We start from the raw sequence: 22,646 nt of genomic DNA, 5'->3' as shown, positions 1-22,646 counted from the left end.
CATTTGGACTACGTCGAATACAGAACAAACAATTTTGTATAGTTTAAATAAATAAAACATTGAATAAAATCTGACTCCAGTGTCAGCCACACTCGAAAAGAAGAAGAATAGTTTAGATGGGGCCCTAGTTTATAGTTTGACCCATGGCCTATGCATACTTAGTTACGCCACTCTGACGTAATAGCTCGGATACAATGCGAAGAAATATGATCATATTTCCAGAGGCATTAATAAAACAATTGTACACGAGATTATCTAGTTTATTGAGAAAATCCTGAATGCAATCCGAATAACACACAGCCGCATAGAGAATAACTAAAATTTGAATTTATTTATTTTTTATTTATTTTTTATTGGCACACAAAACAGTTTAACAACATAAAATTAACATGTTATGTTGTTAAACTGTTTTGTACACACACTGTTTTGTACACACACAAAACAGTTTAACAACATAACATGTTAATGTTATGTTGTTAAACTGTTTTGTGCCAATGTGGCTTAAATGAAATACAAAACCAAGAAAAATAAAACCAAGAATGAAGTGCGCACAGCATTACATTATTGACAATTAAAAAATATTGTACATCTTTTTCGTCTATATTCTTTTATCAGAGAAGAGAGTTAGTACTCTCTGTCTTCCACAGATAAATTCAAACTCTTCTGTTTTATTCTGTTGAAGAGATTATTTATCGATTTCATCTAAAATAACTTTATTACGAAAAGCACTCATACAATGTTGCGGCCGCATCTGAATTCGCAATACAATTTAATACTCACATTGTCAAATTTAATCGTACCTAATTTAATTCGAAAACGAGATTATTAATAACAAACATTGAGACGAACAAAGCAACGATAGTGAAACAAAATTAATTAGTCTGAACTAACACAAATTTTCTGTAATTTTTATCTGAAACTTTTTAGCGGAGTTGCGCAAATTTTATGGTGGAAAAAAAATGTTAAACTCGCGCCAGGACACGTGACTGATAGAAAATTCGTAAGACGTCAAAAATGCAAAACGTTGATATTCAGGTTTTTCTACAGGCGCTGCCGGAGTGCAACCCGTTTTTTTTATCGAGCCGTACGTAGGTAGGCGTTGAAAGCGCGCGCCACAAAATGCTGCTTTGTCAATCACACAACTAAATAAATAAATCTAATTTAGTTTTTTTTTTATTTTCATAAACTACCGACGGCGTTTGGCGTTTTGTTGTACTGGCCACTTTAATCACAAATTTCTCCTTTCTCCTACTTTAATTCCAAATTCAAATTTATACAGCTATTTACACATGTATTTGTGTTTCGTTAACTGTCATTCATTTGATTTTTTTCTTCTGATTTTTCTGTTTGCGTCACTCAGTTTACAAAATGGAAAACTTAAAATATCGCGTTATTTACGAGTACGAGTTCCACCGTGGCACCAGTGCTGCGGAAACGGTTCGAAGTGTTAATGTTGATGATGTGTATGGCGGTCGTGTCGCAAAAGAAAACACAGTGCGTATTTAGTTCCAACGTTTTCGTTCTGGAAATTTCGACCTGAACAATCCCCGTGGACGGCCGGAGACCATAGATGATAATGAAGAATTGAAGGCTATTGTGGAAGCGGATCCATTGCAAACCACGTCCGAGTTAGCTTCAGGCTTCGGTGTTAGTGATATTAATTATAATCCACTTGAAGTAAATTGGGAAGATTAAGAAATTTGAAAGGTTGTGTGACCTCACGAATTGAGTGAAGCAAACCAACCGGCAAACGCGTGTCGACTGCTGTGTTACATTACTTGACCGGCACAATAATGAAGGGTTTTTAAATCAAATCATTACTTGTGATGATTTCGATTATATATAGATAATATGGATTTTCTAAGATGATCGGAAACGCTTATTGTAATGGCTGGACCCTGGCGAGCCAGCCAAATCCTGCCCCAAGCGAAAATTGTCTCAAAAAAAGTTACTTGTAAGCGTTTGGTGGACTAGTGCCGGTGTCTTTCATTACAGTTTTCTCAAATCTAGCCAGACGATTACGACAGCCGTCTATTGTCAGCAATTGCAAACTATGATGGAAAAGCTAGTTGCTAAACAGCCGAGGCTGGTCAATCGCTCCACGCCACTGCTACTTCACGACAACGCTAGACCACACACTGCACAATAGACGGGGGTCGTTCTTCTTTTTAACCTACAATTTGAAAAAAAAATTGCATAGTTTTGAAAAAAAATATATATTGCATACACGTCTTCATATACATATATTTTATTAGACGACTTTCTACTCTATCAGAAAAAGTTATTGGCCGCGAAGATTACAGATTTTTGTAGGATTTTCATGACTTTTAAGAAAGAATCGACTCAAAAAGTTACACTTCCGTCACGAAATCTTTTATTTTATTCTATTAACTGCTCTTCGTTAAATAACTTTTACTTTTGTAAAACATAAATTAACCAAAATGAACTTTTAAAAAAGCATATTAATATTATATATTTGTATTTATAAATATATTTTATTGATTTTCAAATACCACTCTGTCACATTTACTGCTGATATAAAGTAAGTTTTTGTTGTAAATAAAATTTTAGTATTATTTACAAATAAATACGTATTGCACAGATGGCAATTTCATAAAATATTGTAAATAAAAAAACTCCAATGTTGCACTAGTTATAACTAAATATATATACGACCAAAACAATTTTCCTAACAGGAGACAACATTGTGACAGAGTAGTAACTTATGTGACGGAGTTGTTATTCTAGGGGATACCAAACTCTCTTTTGCAATAGTTTGCAATAAAATACATTTATTTTTATAGAATCATTTATTTTTATAAATCTTAATCAGTCTTCAACATTATCATATAATATAATAAGGTGAGATCAAACTTAAACAATTAATGAAATCACATTTGAGATGAGAGCTTCTTAGAGTCGTGAGAGCCTCTCAAAAGTAATTAGTAATTTGGTAAATTAAATGACTATCCACTCTAAACTAAATAAAAAATCCAGTCTAACTTGACAACAAATTTAAATTCGCAAAAAATAAAACATTCATCATAACAATAGCTTAATAATTAATCAGTCATTTTTCGAATACTGACAGTGGCTCTTCGAATTGGAAAAATTGTCTCTTCCCCTTTTTAATGATATTTGGAGCCGGTAAGACTTTAATCAAATCATCAAAAGGAACATCCGATATGTCATTCTCCACTAATTTAAACAGCCTTCCACTGTCATCAACTGATTTTAGGAACATTACCATGACTTCGCCTTCTTCATCGACAACACTTTTTGCTACTCCAGCGTAAGTGTACTGAATGTTCCGCGAGCTACGTACTTTAACCAATACATAAACTCCGTCTTTTATATTCATTGGATGAATATCTTCAGGCTGGAGCGTTTGATAAGAAGTACCACAGACGGCAGTTTGATCAGCTAGATCTTTTTTCGTTTTAAGCGTGGCTAAAGGTTGATCTTCATCGGATGATTCATCTGGGCCATATACAGTATCGAAAATACTTTTACGGGACATCCTAATTGTATTTGTAATATCTGCCAGCATCAAACCTTCCTTATAGTGAATTACAGCATCTTCTTTTTCATTAGATAAAAACTTGTCCACAGTATTTTGTTGTTCTTGGATTTCAGGCAGAGGTCGATAAGTTTTAGGAGCATGGCAAGAACAGAATTGATCACAAAAGCAGCTTAATACCCTATGATTTAAGATTCCACGATTTTCTGTGAACATTTGGTGGACCTGCATTGTTCCTTTTAGGGGCACAATGTTACTAGGAATCGTTGCTGCTACCTTTTCGATGTCTTCGCCTGTCACCATGAACAGTGTAATTTTGTTGGCATCTTTGAGCGCGGAAAAGAATTGGAACACATCTGCAATATCGTTTCCTCTAGCAACTATGGCATCAGCTTGCCGTTTGATTGTCCCTCCAATACCATCAGCAGCTCCTTTCCCATGCCCTGATTCAAAAAAGTTCCAGGATATTTTACGAAATCCGTATTCTTCGAAAAACCTATGTATCTCTTCCATCTACAGTAGGTGGCTTCACATAAAATGGCCTATGTTTAGTGAAGTAGCTGTAGTGGCATTTGAGGCCACTATTTTCTTTCAAGAACGTTTTATACAGGTTTTTCATGGAGTCCAATAAAAATCTTTTCTGTGCTTTCTTTTTTTTGTAAGTAACAGTTTCCTTCTTGCCAGCTGTAGCCCTCGTTACATCATCCCGCAAAAAGAACCGATGAATCTTTCGTACAAGATCAGTATGCTTTGGTAGAACGCTCTTGTATGTTAAAGGTCGGTCTACGCCTATTGCATCTCTTACTAATTCGATCTGCACTCGAGACTCTTTTACGATACGGGTTTGGAAAACCGATTGAATGAGGCGTTTTTCTCTTCGACTTTTGACAGTCTTGTATCGTTGTTTAATGGCATTAGATAGAACGTTGTACTTCTTTGTGTTCTGACTATTATTTTCCTCTTTTTTGCTGCTGTCTTTTTTTGATTTTCTCTGCAATCTTTTCTTATATTTTCGAATTTTTTTTCTGTAACTGTTTTATTTTTTCTTGAAACTTAACATTATCTCTGTATAACTTTGTTCTATCTCTTTTCATTTTTTTTCTTCCACTGGAACTGCGCATTGATACTTCAGAAAGAGTCGGTGTTGCACATGGAGTTACTCTTGGACATTCTGGTATTGGTGATGGAGCCGGTGTGTTCAAAAGTACCTCTTCAAGTATCTTTTTCTTCTCCCTTCTTTTTTTATTAGCTTCTTGCCATCTTCGCTTTTGAATTCGATGTTCTCGCTCGCTCGTATCAGCCACTAACTTTTTTCGAGCATGGTATCTTTCTAAATCTTTGCGCTTTACTTCAGCTACTTTCTCAGGGTCATTATTTCGTTTCGCGCGACAAATCCGTTGTCTTTCTGCTGCTGTTAATGGCTTTTGTTTCTTCATGATGTTATCTGGTAATAGAAAATAAGTAATTAGTATCTAAATGATAACAGAAGATTCCGTGGGAATAATTATTCTAATAACTACCAAAACGAATGAATCTTTTTTAGTATTTCTTGAATTAAGCATAAATATAACAAAAACAAAATTTATATTACCCCACCGTCACGTACTTACCACTCGGTCACAATAAATATGTGACAGAATTGTCGTGTGACGGAAGGGTAAATTTTTGTTAAAAAGTTGATAATATTTAAAAGTTAACATAGAATTTGATAATTTACATGTCGGGCATAAAATATTTTTTATTACGTAAGAGTAAACAACAAAAAGTAACAATGATCATTAGAATTTGAATCAATTACTTACGTAACGAAGCGGTAGCCGAATAAACACACGCGCGTCCTGACACTGCGTTTGGGCGACTGAGGCGCTGCCTTCTGTTTGCAGAGGGGAACACATACGGAGGAGGGGAAGGGGTAATATCCTTGGTTCGCATGCCACAAGGACGAGCGGCAACAGCGCGTATTTCGTTTGACAACCCACGTGACAGAATTTACCACGCAAAACATTAGGTAGAGGGAGACGAGTATTTGAAATTTTTTAATAATTTTATTGATAGTATTAAAAAATAACTATTACTGTTACACGATAGGTAATATATTAAAGAGATATAGGATATTTTTACATTTTGTGTCATAATATATTTTTTTCGTAATATTATAGATAACACGCACGCTCATGTAGCGGGAGACATAATGATTTTGTATGAATACATCTCAGTCACGCGGATTCACAACTCTGTAACTTACTTTTTACGGTGAAATTATTTAATTAATATGTTATTTAAATATGTGCGATCATTATATGTATAGTACAGTGTATGTCAAAATATAATTTTAAAAGAATATTGATAATTTACTTGTTTTTTTTTTTACTGTCTGGCGAAGACGCCTTTTTGTAGGTTAAAAAGAAGAACGACCCGGCTACCAAATTAGAGGAGCTTAAATTGGAATGTTTAAGACATCCACCGTACTCCCCGGACCTTGCTCCAACAGATTACCATTGTTTTCGAAATTTGGATAACTTCTTCCAAGGGAAAAAATTCAACTCGGATAGGGCAGACCAAACCGCCTTCAAAGATTTTATTGATTCTCGTCCGAATGATTTTTTTTTAGTAAAGGGATCAATGAACTACCTATGAGATGGCAAAAGTGCGTATATAATAATGGTTCTTACTTTGATTAAATAAAATATATTCGACTTTTTGTTCCTCCTATATCAAACGCCAATTTCATATGTAAGGATCTAATATTTAAAAAGCATGTGTGACTTGTATAACAAAGAGTGATATGATTCTATAGTGTAAAGCGAATTGCAAACTCACATTCTGGTTGCCTGTAAGGTTCACCGAGTACAGACTAAAAAGACTATTCATTATTCATAGACTATACATATTTCATAGAATAATTTTAATATTATTTAATATTAAAATTATTCTATGAAAATGACAACAATTAGCTCTGTCGCAAAATAACTCTTGCTCAATGTATTTCTTACAGCCATATTTCTCATGGCTGAAGGACTTGGCCATTAAGTGGAATGTAACACACAACGACTTTCTGGGCCATTGCCTTCTCCATTTCACACAATAGTTAAATAAATCATCAACATCGTGCAAATTTCCACGCGATAATTTCCTTCGCCGGAAAATTTTCAGGGGCAATATTATCAATATAAGTATAGTTTCATCAGGTAAGAATCACAGTTGACTCATTATTTTATCTAATCTAAGTAAAACACGAGCATTTTTTGTTTCTAAGCAACTTTTTTTCTCGAAGGACATGCGGCTTGCGCGCAACTGGATTAGCGACTGAATTTCGATATAAGAGTGGTTATACACAGCTTTAAGTATACGATACCAACACACTGCGCATAGTCGAGTGGCCAAAAAGAGGGGGGACCAGTCTCAATTGCGTTTTCTTGGCAAGCACGTGTGGTTGGGTAAAGAATAAAATAAAAGTTTTCCGAAATGATCAGTCAGTGAGCTCAAACCTTAATTAATCAATGGGTAAGTCATAGTTTCAAAATTTTAAAATTAAGAATATTTTCGTGAAGATTAACTAATCCAGTTATAAAGCGGTGTATTAATTTTCGTCGAGAAAAAAATTATTTAAAATGACATTTTTTTGTGGAGGGTCGTGTATAGTGTGTAATTTTATTAGTGATTTTTTATAAAAGAGTATATATACTATGTTCGTGTCGTAAAACAAACTTCTATTTAAATATTATATTCTACGAAACTGGTAAAAATTCAAAAAGAAAACGAATATATTGTGTATTTTATAGTGTTTATTACACGGGAATGTGGAGTGACAAGTACTTAACATAGTGAAGAGTTTATGTATTATGTAAAATGATATACAAGTGGAATACCTTGAAGAAATCAGTAAAAAATTAATATCATAGTAATGGTAAGTATCTATTTGTAATTATACTTAATTATGTAGTGGTAGGAAAGTGGGCTCTGGGCTCCAAAGTGGCAGCAGAAGACACCAAGAAACGCGCAATAAGAGAGACATTTTAATTACATTACTATTGCAACTAAGTTGAATATGATGGGGAAATTATCAATATAAGTATTGTTTTTTATTTATTTATGTAATTTATTTATTTATTTAAAATTTATTGGTTACTTTTCCGTTTATATGTATAGAGTTGAGTTTTAAAATAAATATGTTTATACAACAAATAACGTTTTTGATTTATATCAATTTAGTTTATCTTTATCGATATTAATATTTATGCGAATGCAATGTTTTTGACAATGTTTTTTACACATTTAATTCATAATATTTAATTGAGTTAAAATATATACCTATGGTTATATATAATATATACAATATACCATTGTTTTCAAGTCAAAAACATTTTTGGAGTAATTTTCAAAAATGTACTACCGACCAACTGTCAAAAGTTTAGTTTACGTTTTCAGAAATAACTTTCACAGCACATTTTCATGTCAAATTTTAAATTACATTGTACGAGCCTTTGTTCCCGCCCGTGTCAATCTCTCTGCGAAAGCGGACAGCACGCTAACTTATCAAAGCAGTCACTTGGGGATTGATTTTTGAAAAATGTAGCCTATATTTGAACGGGGTTCTTTTACTACATGCATACCAAATTTCGTCAAAATTGGGCCAACTGTTTAGGCGTGAAAGCGAAACAGACAGGCAGACTTTCTCAGGGTTACAAACCAGCATGAAAATCATTTTCAACTCAACCTTTTCTATTTTACCCTATTGACAAGGTAAAAACGTAAAATAAGAATCTCGTTCCCAAAATTACCGCTAAAAGTGACCGAAATAGCAAAAGATTTATGTACAATGTTTGTTGTACTTTAAGAGTAAAGATTTATGGGTCATGAATGAACATACATAGATATACCAACACTCGTTTTTGATCCGAGTCAAGGTGAACCCATTTCCTGCACACTTTTGTTCCACTTCAAAGGATTCAAAAAGGAATATAAGAAAAATGGCGGGAGGGTAATTTTTATGAGAGAAAATCGTCCTTTTTGACTACAACTCAGATGTGCATTAAATGTAATATAGCTCTGGGCTTAGTTTGCACAAGCGTTTTTTCAACCCGTTTTAATACCACACCCTATCGCCGAACATGCAACGATTCCGACGCGAGTGCACAAACATTGCAGTTTGTTTGAGGGATTTTATTTACCGCAATGAGAACCAGCTATATGCCGAATCTGTCAAAGTTTGGCCTACTGTATCGCGATAACGTATAGCCGTTATAAAATTTCGTAAAGTTTTTTTTTTTTTTTTCAAATATTAGAACGTCCCCATTTTCACGTAAAAATTTAAATTGCAGTACTTAGTACCTACAAGTTTGTTGTAAATTTATATTTCAATTTTACAAAAAACTCGCCCCACAAAAGTAGGATAAGGGTAGGCTGATAATTACAATAATTTTAATAAAAAAAATATGAAATAGCAAACGTATATAATATAACACAATTCACAACAAAGATTTTGCTGTCCACCGTTTTCCTACTGTACCAGTAGCAGTTGTGGCAACAGACTGTGTACAATAGACAATTAAAAATACTTTCAAATAAAGTTAATTCACTAGTGTATCATAGTAAGCAAGAATTACAATATTTTGAGGAGTATATCTGTGTGGGCCAGTCAGCTACCTTCGGAAATAGGCAGGAGAGAGATTATCGATCGTCATATCGAAAACGCCTGGAAAAGGTACTATGGTTCATGAAAGCCCTAATTAAGGAAAACTTGAAACGCTTGAAACAGAGCGGCTGTTTCATGCGCAAACTCGCGACATGTATATTCTGCCCATCCTTCCTATGGTGCACAGACCTGGTCACTGTCTGAGGATCAAAAGACTCAAGGTCTGCCAACAGGCAACGGAGAACAGCATACTAAGAATTGATAGGGTGAGAAACACAGATTTAACGTGCCAAAACCCGGGTCATTGATAGGGACCAACACTGTTCAAATCGGCATTTCTTCTCAGCAGTGGTCGTTCCGAAATGCCAGTAGTTTCTAGCTTGTGAGAAATAACTATAAATTTAAAGATTGACGAGAAAAAGTGCCTGTGAAGGTCTAATTTCTGAATAAATGATTTGAATTTGAATTTGAATTTGAATTGATGTGGGCGCCGGACTGCAAGGCTCAAGTGGAATTGGGCTGGGCATGTATGCCGAATGCTGCCATAGGGATCACCAATACTTGCGTTCCCGAAAGGCGCAGGCGCAGAGGTAGACCACGAACAAGATGGCGGGATGATTTAGACAAGCAAGCGTGGTTGGCAACAAACTGATCTAGAGACCTTTGGAAGAAAAAAGGGGTGGCCTTTGCCCAACAGTGGGACACATAATACAGGCTATAGAAGAAAGTGTATCAAAGGCTCCGGTGGCATTATTTTTAGTTATCGCTGACAAAATAATTTGATAAATTTTGCATTTCGGTGGCCAAAGTGGAATATATATATATAAAAATTGAGTGGTTTAATATAAAAATGCCTCAAATGTAATAATACTTTCAATACACGCAGTTACTGAAAAAGAAATAAATATGAAATTTAGAATATTATAATTAATTTCATTGTTATACAAATCACACTTGCAAATAATAATAACCATTTAAATCCCAGTACATATTAATCTCCTAAACAGCTTTATTAGGGTTTATATACATATAATTTGCCCCCGATGATGCAATGCTTTAGACACTCAATTCCCACTTTTAGCTGCCTTTATCCGAGATTTAGGTACATAGCATATCCTTAGAAGGAGTCTCAGCCTAGCTAGTGGCAAGACTTGCCTTGATGAATCACAATGATCAACAATCTCAACGGTATTTTGATGAAACGTCCAAAATAGAACGTACCAATTCACTTCTTCGCACATCATAAAATGTTTAAAATGATTGCGGTAGGTAGTTTATTTAACCGTGAGAGATCTAACGCGTTATACCACTGTACTACCGTGCTATGTGTGTGTTATGACCAAAGATATACATTTTGTTAGACACCATCTGCCATAGGAGATGCATTGGAGACACAGACTCGAGTGTAAATAAAAGGTAACTTGGTAGATTTTTTGTAGTTTTTTGTAGTTTTAAATCTATCTGTTTCGTCACTATTGACAGCCTTCCCTTTCCCACTGTTGGGAGTAGGCCCCTCTGAACGCGATTCTTCTATATATACGAAAAAAAAATTTTTTTTTCATCAACACTCGATTACAATCGTAATATGTAATGTGTACCTTTACGTTTCAGTATACCTTTGGACGTACATTGTCATATTACTTTAAAAAATTACATATAAATATGCCTTAATAATTTACCGAAAATTGAAGTTCATAAAAAGATCGTTGAGTTATGACCTATTCCAATTATTACAGCAAACTTTTATCACGCGTCTTTTTTGTTTTTTATTATCTGTTTCAATGCTAATGATTTTTATTATATGTATTGTGTCTGTAGCAATGTCGAATGTTGTTTTATCTATCTATCTTGCTGATACAGTGTCCAATAGTCATATGTGACGTATCGAACAGATAACCTCAAAAATAGTGTCTCAAAAGTGTCGGATAGAGCTAACTGGCCGATCGCACCAGGCAGATTAATTTACCAGTTAGTTTTGTATTTCAAATTGCAATATAATATTTTATTAAAAAGTAGTAAAAGAGATATTAAGAATTTGAAATTTCATATCGAAAATGCGGCTCAATCAAACTGATGGTAAGTCACACGCGCGTTGCCTACTTTGTGGCCTAGGATATTTTGCCACAGTATCCTGTAATGAAACTGCTTCTCTCACCCTTCAAACCGAAACACAACAATGCAAGCACTGCTGTTTATAAAACAGAAAAAATATATCTCTGATAACTTGACTTAGGATCCTAAATTTAAAACAAAAACGGGTTGCACTCCGGGAGCGCCGCCGACAGGAGTGACAATTTGAATATCAACGTTGAGAATTTTTCACGCCTTACGAATGCTCGGTCAGGTCACGTGTCCTGACATGAGTTTAACATTTTTTTACCCGTCGCAAAAAGTGCACAACGCCGCTAAAGTAATTTCCACTTCAAAAACATTTAAATACAAAAAAAAATCAGCCGTTTTTTTTAACTACTCAATTGCACGCAAGAAAAAATTTACAGCTTTTAGTTATGTAAGGTACAGTGAAGCCATTGTATAGCCAGCCCTTTTATATCAAGTCTAAAAATACGTGGAAAATTGTTTTTAACGTCTCTGAATTCTTTTGTTTACAAAAATGTTGGGTAACCACAAGGAAAACATTTTAGGTTTACGCAATGAATATCGATACATTTTAAAACGAATTTATAACAGATATGTGAATTTCTGCCTGTCGACTTTGTCTGCTTTCACGGCTAACCCACTAGGCCGAATTTGATGAAATTTTGAATATATATAGGTTAAGACTTGAGGTAAAATAGAGGGTGTTGAGAGTGGAGCTGCAGGCAACAGCTAGTGCTTAATAACACACGATAATGCACATCGCATTAATCTTGATTACTATTTATAAAAATGTGAATAAATAAAATATTATTTATAACAAAAACAAAAAATTACATTAACTTAAACTAAAAACTAGCTATATAGTAAAAAAATAGCATTTGATATTACGAACTTCAATTTTCGGTAAATTATTAAGGCATATTATACTTTTAGAATAACTTAAAAAAAAAATAACAAATCAATATGAATCAACACTTCAATAAAATTAACTATCGATATATTTCCTACACCCAAGCACTAGTACAACAAACTGCATATTAAATTACCCTGCATTGACCTTTATCTGAATCCGTTATGAACGTGCGGGGATTTGTGGGCTGTTGAGTATAATATCTTTACCCCCGGTTTACGCCTGGGCGTAAACACAAATTCAGTATTTACGCCCAGCCAAAAATGTTATGCAAATCTCTTCTAGTGTACCATAAATTATGACGTTGAGATAATCCTATAAACACTTCTCTTTCAAGAGGCGGTTGATTGCCGCGCAGCTATCTATCAAAATCAATGTAGTTTATCGCTCTTTAATCTGTTCATTGAAAACAAATTTTTCCACCAACACTGCTAGCGTACACATTAATTGTGAACTGAAAGGATTCCATTTTTTTTTTTAATTTGGGATCATACCATAGTAAATAACCAGTTCTTGTCAAAAATGACGGTTTTAGAAGTATTTCGAATTAATATTATTCAACACATTGACATTGGAGGACCTCGGTGGCGCAGTGGTAAAGTTCTTGCCACTAAACCGCGAGGTCCCGGGTTCGATCTCCGGTCAGGTCATGATGGAAAACGATCTTTTTCTGATTGGCCCAGGTCTTGGATGTTTATCTATATATGTATATGTTACAAAATATAGTATCGTTGAGTTAGTATCCCATAACACAAGTCTCGAACTTACTTTGGGGCTAGCTCAATCTGTGTGATTTGTCCTAATATATTTATTATTGATGTGTTTCAAGAAAAAGATATTGTAAATTTAATGCAACTATGTTTCTTCATATTTGTCCTTCACAGTAACTTTCTAACAGCAGTTTTTACGTCAAGTACAGATAAGCTCAATATTAAATTAATTGAAAATTAATTAATTCTGATAGTAAACATAAAGAGAATTCTCGAGGATTTTCCAAAAACACTTTAACTCAAAGCGATTGCACGTGCACGTGGATTAAATATGTTAATATTATATATATATATTCGTAGAAAAATATATGTAAAGTCCTCTCGAATTTCATAACTAAGTTATCCATCAATTCCTCTGTTTGGTTACGAAAAACATTTTCGTGGCTTTAAAATGCACGTTTCCACTGAAGTTTGATATTTTACAAATCAATTTATGCTTGCATATATAATGAAAGACCGGTGATTCATTTTTGAGCCTTCAATCGTAAAATGTTCATTATTTTAAATATTCATTTTCACGCTCATCAAGATCGTTTTGACTGAATTTTTGAGCATTTCGACCACCGTCATTACTTCCTTCAAATTTCAAAAAAAATACAAGAATCTTTGAACTATTGTAATTTATGAATAATCTGTGTTGGAAATAGGTACTTGCAAAATTTTGACAACATTTGATTTCTACGATTTTAGAATCGAATCGGCGGTAGAATGCTCGATAATCAACCAATTTACTTACAACAATTGAGTGTACTAGAATAAAAACGTAGCTTGAACTTTATAAGTTTAACCCCCTTAGAAAATGGAAAGGTTAGCGAAGACTAGTAAGTTTATCGAATGAAGAAATTTTCGGTGTTCGTTATATTTAAATTAATTTTAGTAAAATTCGAAATCTTGTCTCGATGCTATATATTTATTTCACTTTTAATTTTGAAAATGGAAAGCATACATTCATTTGTTTTATTTTTCAATTCATATGCAAACCATTTACTGATTTTCAGTTCACAGAATTAAGTTCACAATCTTTCAGTTGACAAAATTACATATAACAAAATAATGAGTTTAAAAAAAATTAGTTTACGTCTAGCAGTTTAAGTCTAGTCTAGTTTAAGTCATGTATTGTTGTCTGTTGTCTAAGAGACAACCTCTTAGACAACAGAATGACTGTCAATATAAATACTAAGAGAAAATGTTACCATGTTATCTATACAATGCCTGCACCCTGACATATTTGGAATTCACTTGTTAAAATTAGATTTACCGTAGCGAATTGTAAATATACCACTGATAACAACAAACATTTCTATAAAAAACTAAAAATAAAAATTACGTTTCATGTATATTTGAATCTATATAACAAATGCAAATTCAATGATTAAAATAACTCTTAAACTAAACTTCAAAAAATATATATTAAGTATATAAAGTATACTACAATAAATGTATATTACACTGTTTGAATGAGTTTCTTTCGGCATTTCTTCTCAGCAGTGGTCGTTCCGAAATGCTAGTAGTTTATAGCTTTGGTAAACATCATTTAATTTAGAATATGACGTGAAAGAGTGCCTGTGAAGGCCTAATTTCTGAATAAATGATTTGACTTTGGTCTTCAGCGGTTGGAAATGCAAATTCGAAATGGCATCGAAAGTATAAAAATAAAACAATCGACGAATAAACAAATGTCGCCAAAAATCATGCCAAGCAATAAAAAAAAATACAAAAACGTTCTCATAGGAACCAAACCTGAATACGCTCAGAGAAGGATAGACATTTTTCTTTTTTTTTCACCTAACTTTTCAGCTACCTACATGCAAATGCTGAAATTTTCAAACAGTTTTACAGTATTTGTCACGTAATCATTCCTCTCAACTACATTTCCACAACTAAGTCAAGACAATCTGAGCCGAATTCTAATGTCCAAAACAAAATTATATACAGAGCTTGTTTGAAAGTGATGTCATGTGATGTCACAATTTTATGATATAAAAGAACTACTAATGTACTTTAACCACAACATAAAAATAACATTAATAAAACAAATTAATTCAAGCAATATTTCATTATCGTTTGTATATTTATATAAATATGTTTAATTTTTAACCGGTCCAATCCATTTTATTTAATAATCTCTGAAGCCTTAACAGCGCAAGCCTCCAGTTTTCCTTAGAAATAGATCTCACTTTAGTCGGAACTATGAATATTATTTTCCGACGAATTTTAAAGCTTCAAAAAAACTTGTAATACCAAATATAATAAAATGAGCATTGATTTAATTTTTCCTAGAAACGTTATAATGCGGCTAGAGCTGGACTGTGAGGACATGTGTAGGCAACCATGGCTCATCCCCAATCGAATGGCCGGAATTCGGTTGAAAAAAATGTCGTCCAACCAATTGGTAGGATAAAGTCGGTCAGACCACATGGCCTTAGGATTGGTAAATCAAATCTCACCATTCTTCTAACGCTAATGCCCTGGAAATTTCTCCCTCTCATCTTCGCGTGTATTCCTTCATTCGCGGGCGCGATTATCCGAAGAACGATCGGGCTGAAAAATCAGTTTTAAAGATTTTAATTACCGTCCGCTCGCCTATAGCAGCGATTATATGAAATAAACCTTATTGCGGCATAATCATGGCTGCTTCTTCTTCAACCGGGCATCTTCCAATACAAGGTTTTCTACTTTTTCGACGATTTCCGAAGTGGTGGCCTCAATTGGCCGTCCGGAGCGTGGGTCATCTTCAATGGGCTCTCTTCCTTGTTTGAAAAGACCATGCCACTTGTAAACCATGGTTTTTCCAGGGGCAGAGTCCCCGTAAATAGCCAACAGCTCTTGAAAAATAATCTGAGCGGATTTTCCTTGCTTGGTAAGGAACTTAATAACGGCGCGGTGTTCAATTTTCTCCATACTGGCTTATTTCTTCCCGATTCAGTTGTTTACAGGTCGATAACACAAAAGTTAATGACCCGATTACTTTCAAACTTGATATATATACTCTTAATGAGGTGTTCAACTAGTAACTGTAACCTGGACGAGTAAACCTACCCCCACCAACCCCTCTATTCCGCGAACTTATTGACCTCCCCTCGTACATAATAAAGAAACCTTAAAGAAGTAACTGTTGCGGTCTTCGTCATCCAGGTAAATAATATAATAAATACGGAAATCGTGTAACATTTTGCACGATTTGCTTGGTCACGTGCATGGGGAAGACCGCCCACGCGGCCTGACTAATTCTCGTATTTTCACACAGAATAGTCAGATATATAGCATTATAGAAAAAAAAATCTGAACAAACTATGACTTACTTTAATGTATTAACGATAAAATAATTAAATATACCGATGTTGTTTCTATGTATTTTTTATATTTTTAATTAAGATGAATATATTATGCTATGCTTAAAAATTAAGTGAATAAAAACATTTAAAATGCATAGCCGAACGTTTCTCAAAGTGTGCTCTGTGGAGCCTTCGCTATATCGCAAAGCACCCAACACAACAGGTGTTCCACGAAAAGTTATTTTAATAGTTGCCAAATGGGGAAAAAATCACGAGCATAACCATATACCTTTCGCAGTCTCTAAATTGCAAATGTATAGTAGTTTTCATAGACCACCACAACTTTTGGTGAAGGAAAAACATCGTGAGGAAACCTGCACACTGGTTGATTATTAACTTGTGTGTGAAATGGAGAAGGCAGTAGCAAACCACTCCATTAATAATGCCAAGAAAGTTGTTACATGTGTTTCATTCCACGTTATGACCACTAACTATCCTCAGTCATTAATTTGTATTAGAAATTGTAATTAAAACCGAATAGTGTTAGACGTTAAGCGAACACATAATACCAGTTCTAATTAAGGGCACCAGTGATAATTTAACTTTAGAAAATGATTCAAAAAAGTTTGAGAACCCCTGTACTAAACCTATGTCTAGTGCAGCGGTTCTCAAACAGACAACAGAAAATAGCGCTTCTACTAGCGAAACATAACATATTTGAGTTTCATGCAGTTCAGTCCGCTTAAATTTTACAACACGCTCATAACTTGAAATATAAAGTAAACAGACGTACATTCAACAATATTTCTATGTTATTTAAGATTGTTATATTGTATTGTCTAAATATTCTAATGTAATAGTTGAGCCGATTAGTTGTACCGAGTTGTTTCGTTGCATCGGTGGTCTGTGCACAGGGGAATTAAAATTACCGGTTGCACCGGTGAGACCGAGTGAAATGCAACTTGGTCCACGGAGCGAATCAGCTCAAATCACCTTTTTAATTATATTTCAAAAGCTATGTCGTGATGGAAACATATTGGGCACAATGCCACAAGACAACGCCGAGCACGACATCGGCCATACCATTTTGTAATGTACCTATATATTATTTTTGTTACGTTATTTTAAAGTTTATTTACGACGTTAATAATTTGTACTTAAGATGTTATGATACAAATATAATTGGTAAATTGTTAAAATACAACAACAATGTCCCACTTCAGGAATAAAACTAGAAAAGTCAACAAAAAAACATGTTGAAAAATAGAGCTATTAACTTTCCTCAATATTTCCCCAATTAACCAAGATTTAGTATTAAGCTTTCAAGTCAACAAACGGATTATTTGTAAACATTTTAGGTAAATTATAAGTGAAAAGTTTCATTATCTTCCTCAGGTGTTAACAAGCTTCGTAGCTTTCTATTCCATTGATTTTGTCACATATTTCACGCATACATTTTAACGACAAAAAGTATTTACTGATTTTTTTCACTAGGTACATCAAACAATGAGATGAAAAAAGTCATTACTCAGAGCGGGAATCAAACCCACGCCCTCGTCTTGCTCTGTATTAAAACTTTCTGTTTTTCTTAACATTGATTAAGTTAGGAAAGCACGGTTAGTCCTTCAGACGTTTTTTTAGTCAGCTACATTAACATTGCTAGAAACATTGCTTTAATGTTTCGATAAAAAAAACTAATAAGAAAAATATTTGATATTTGCTAGCTATCTTTAAGTATAGTTTATTGCGTTAGTCCAAAAATAATAATAGTTAGCTCAATATACGTGACTTTTAAGAATTCCGTTTCATTTCGGATATTATATAAATAAACGAAAGGAGATTTTTAATTATCTGACTGGCCTCTCGCCTGAAAAATCTGGAGAGATCAGTCTGTCTGTGCCAACCCTCAAATCTCACATGAGATTCTTCAAAAGACTAAGTATTGTTACTCGACATGTTAATAACACAACTTGATTAGTAAAAAAATCGGTTGCTCAAAAATTGTAGCGTGTCGGATCACGGCGCTAAACGAATCACGGAAGACTCGAGCGAGAATTAAATGTCAATAATTCCCCAATACCATACCATACCCTGACGGGATAAAGTAATTAAACTGAATTTATCAGAGGTAGACATAGTACAAATGTACAAAATTTTAAGCAATGCTAGGCGATAAAAATATCTACTGTGACTTTTTCTGAAATAGCCAATTAACTGACGATTACAATTCCACTTTATCTCCCATCGACACTTGCTACGGGCGATGACGGTTACATTATTCTATACGATTGCCGTCAAAAGGAATATCATGACATGTTTGTACAAAAACCCGTTTATGACTAATTTTAATAATAATTGAAGTAATTTTCCGAATTTCAGAGAAAAAAGTTTCGAAGAATTCATCTGCACAGAAACTTACAAAAATTCCTGTTTATAATTTCACAGTAGATTAAGTGTGAGTTGCACCGTCAGTCAACTTTGACGTTACACCGCTTTAGGTCTGGATAGAATGTCCAAAAATATCTTTATAATGAAGGCAAAGAGTCAGTATTTCAGTGTGACGACGAGTTTCTCTGTCAATATTAAAGTTTCACTGATGTGGTCCATTTGAACCAACTTACAATTTTTTGTCCTTCAATACTTGTCTTTATAGCCAAAATTCCAGACGATGATCATATAGAAAAACCAGCTAAACATTCTCATACAGACTGCTGTGATAGGTTACAAAAAACAAAAACGACAACTCTTTGTATTTTGTAACCTATCACAGCAGTCTGCGACTGACGCGAGTTTAACATTTTTCACCCTTCACAAAAAGTGCACAACGCCGCTAAATAAGTTTTCACTTCAATAAACTAAAATTTGATAGAATTACTATACTTGTATAATAAATTTATATCAACAAATTTTATTACATATTTTTTTGCTACGTGAATTATTGCAATGGAAAATAGCAATGCAAACGTGTCCCTATTCCCGTTCGGATGATATTCTTTATAAAGGTCTTGCAATACCGAGAAGGTCTGTTCTGAGGATATTATATGACCTTACAATACCGAGATCGCACTAACGTTATTAGCCTTCGCAACGCAAACTTCTAACTGGAACCAGAGAATAGTGAATACGTGTAGTATCCAGTTGGAGTTCGTCCGGATAACGTTCTTCTATCAGTGGCTAATGCATAACCAAATGGCGCCTGGCAGGCGTGAAGTGAATTAATCTACGTCTCTGCTATTCGTGCCGTAATAGGTTAACTGAATCAGGGGATGCCATTGGAAGCCCAACCCAACTATCCTGTGTTTAAATTGTATTAAAATGATATACCTAACTGTCAACCACATCGCTTTCTGGTTGGAAGGTTCGGTAAAGAATTTTTAGTTCTAAGTTTCCTTATTATACGATCTTACCTAAATAAGAGCGACATACATTTCTATAATCTGATTGACAGTCTAACCAACTTAATTATAAACAATGTAAGAAGTTAAAATGTTAACATCCTCATTTTATAAGCTTTTATTTAGTTTCACCTGTCCCGTTGTTTTCTTGTCTGTCTGTAATCAATTTTTGCAAGTTAGATTTCTCCTACTTCCAGTTGTCCTACAAAGTTGAAATTTCCCTCATCGCGTATAAATACGACAATGCATTAATATGACAAGCCTACATATGACCTGACATATGACCTGATGGTGCACCCAGGATCGGATCCCAACGAGAGAACTCTCAACGGTTTACAGCACGGGCATGGGTTTTTTTGTTAAGCGTTAAATGCCACAAAATCACTCTGTCGACAAATAAAATCTTGTGGCAAAAATGGCATTTTTGTAAAAAAGAAATTAATATTTTAATTAAATTCTCCTTTTTCAGGTGGGAGCTGTACGCAGGGGATTGTGAGTACACTTTATAATATTTCCAATACAGAATTTTTCCCTCCCATTTGTTCTCTATTCGTTTATTGTTCAGCAACATACCTGTGACATTTTGCACCGACTAACCGAATTATTTCATAAAACTGGAAATCAGATTTATGAAATATTTTGAAAGTTAAGTTACGTTTATTCATAAAATGTAACTATTTCATTCTAAACTAGGTGTTTTGCTGCCATTGTCTCTTCTACTTAAAAAAATTAAACTTTCATTAACTTTGACGTTAACGTATCTGCGCGCCGCTTCCCGTTTATATATAATGACGAACTTTGCGTTGTTGTGTGCTGGTTAAAATTAACTGAATTGTGAAACTATGCCGACATATATCAAAATCGCCGTAACCATTAATATAAAAATTACTGTGTTCATATAAAACAGTCGTGTTTGACTGTTGCAAGCGTAAACATATAGAAATCTATGGAGGCGATCATATTTTTCGTTCCACTCATATACGAGACAGAAACTCGTATTAATTATATTTATTTATTTTATTTCCCTCGTCGCGTACCCAGAGTTTACACGCCTGTCTCGCCTTTGTGAATGATATAGGCTGGAAATATGGTAATTTATTAGGTAATGTTCTATCGCGTTCGATTACGTCAGTTTGTTCATGTTCGGTTGCAAATTAATTTATCAATAACCAATTTTTACATTAACTTTTATTATTCATTCATAGAAAATAGAAATATTCTTTTTTAAAATACATATACTACTTCTTTTAATATATCGTTTATGCAAAAAAATGGTCAGATTTTTTTTTCAAGTAACGTTTTGTGCTGTCGGGACGGTATAGAATAGTTTTGTTATGTTGAATGTCAATCGAAATTCTATTTTAATATACCAATTAAATTCTATTTAAAAAAACACACCGGAATGACGAATCTTGTTTTAATACAATACACATTTATTACGATTATATCAGTTTTGTTAAAGTGAGTTAAATTTTAAAGACAAACTGAGAGGGCTCAATGTAAAAAACCTCTTTGAATTTGCTTAATAGTTTTACTGTGTATTGTTTTGTAATGTATGTCATATTGCTAATTTTATGTATACAAATGTTGACCAAGCAGCTCCACTTGAACACTTAAAATTTTTCTTCTCTTTTTTGTGTTTTATTTTTGTTTTAACTTTAATTTTAAATTTTGGTATTCGCGGGAGACCAGGCGTCCCGGCTCATGCCAGGACACAATGCTGAATCCATTTCGGTACAACCTGTATTTTTCTAAACATTATAACTATATATTATATACGTGTACCAAATAAATACTAGTTGTTCGCCGCGAACTTAGACCGCGCGAACACAATTTTTTTTTTTTACAAAAATGTGAATATTTCAAAAACGACTGAACCGATTTCGATGCCCCACGTACTTAAAAATTCTATTGGCATATCCTACATACCGTATTTTCATTAAAATCGGACTAAAGTTTCGAAAGTTATCGCGTTACAAACATATGTAGTACAAAATATATTTTTTTGCCCCAAGTAGAATGTTAGATCTCGCTCGCTCGGCCAATTATTTATTTAATTCAAATTCATATTTATCAATAAACAACGTATGCCTTTCAATAATCGCTTTCGGTGACGGTCCTGTAATGAAACGTAGTTATGAACAGCGTGAAATCCCCTTGCAACTACTTACCTGACAGGCAAAAGCTTGGAGCTGCCAAAGCATTCATAACTGAATCGTTATTGGAATGTTCAATTAATGATAAATTAAGGACCATTACAAACTGGTACTGTGTCGACTGTACCCACAATTTAATTAATTCGTGTACGAAGTTATACGATACACCGTATGAAGCCACATTTATCAATAGCTTTATTGCACACCTGGTACCTGGTACCCAATAATATAATTTAGAAATTTAGAGTAAATGAAACTTCAAATACACTTCAATTATACTGAACCTAAAATACCCTGCGGTAATATACGGGATAAAACACGGGACTTCTTTTATTTTTAGAGTTCTGTAGTACCTGTATTAGTTCTTTTGCTATTGGAACTAAACAATCTCAATCAATTTCATAATATATAATATAGTATAGAAACGGTGGTGGTGTAATGGTCAAGACGCCCGCCTGTGGATCGAAAGATCCCAGGTTCGAATCCTACTCGTGCCACATGAGTTTGTATACCAATCTGACTCATGTATAGAAGTTTTCATAGACCACCACTTGCTTCCGGTGAAGGAAAACATCGTGAGGAAACCTGCACACTGGTTGATTGTTAACTTGTGTGTGAAATAGAGAAAGCAATGGCAAACTCCATTAATAATGCCAAGAAAGTTGTTGTGTGTGTTTCATTCCACGTAATGACCACGACCCTCAGCCATGTGGAATACGACTACGAAGAAGAATATAGTATATTGTTCTTTATTGATTTAATTCGTTACAGATCGATTTAGATAACATGTTTAGTTCATCGATAACAAATCATATTAATATCAAAAATAAATACACAAAAAATTGTATTAATTTAAACTAAAAAAAATCTTTAAAATAACTCTTAAGC

General features: G+C 34.0%; 2 protein-coding genes across 4 annotated transcripts in view; one reads left to right on the top strand and one right to left on the bottom strand.

Moving 5' to 3' along the window:
• Pdfr (Pigment-dispersing factor receptor) overlaps window positions 1-22,646 on the top strand; it is a 78,074-nt gene that overhangs the window by 9,674 nt on the left and 45,754 nt on the right. For 2 of the 3 annotated variants that reach the window (XM_053768409.1, XM_053768411.1), the window contains exon 3: window positions 20,072-20,094. In XM_053768409.1, the coding sequence (XP_053624384.1) occupies window positions 20,072-20,094 (23 nt within the window). Of the gene's footprint in view, window positions 1-6,940; window positions 7,025-20,071; window positions 20,095-22,646 lie in introns of those variants that run through there. The other variant, XM_053768410.1, reaches the window with a different exon arrangement.
• Window positions 2,162-5,934, bottom strand: LOC128683137 (uncharacterized). Its single transcript, XM_053768412.2, has 2 exons — window positions 5,323-5,934; window positions 2,162-4,964 (listed from the first exon to the last, which is right to left on the bottom strand). Exon 2 carries the CDS (start codon window positions 4,031-4,033, stop codon window positions 3,071-3,073), a length of 963 nt encoding a protein of 320 aa, XP_053624387.1. The 5' UTR covers window positions 4,034-4,964; window positions 5,323-5,934; the 3' UTR covers window positions 2,162-3,070.

This window comes from Plodia interpunctella, chromosome Z (assembly GCF_027563975.2).
Source record: "Plodia interpunctella isolate USDA-ARS_2022_Savannah chromosome Z, ilPloInte3.2, whole genome shotgun sequence".
Taxonomy (NCBI): Eukaryota; Metazoa; Arthropoda; class Insecta; order Lepidoptera; family Pyralidae; genus Plodia; species Plodia interpunctella.
The sequence above is the reverse complement of the archived record's forward strand: the minus strand, read 5'-3'. Positions and strand labels throughout refer to the sequence as shown.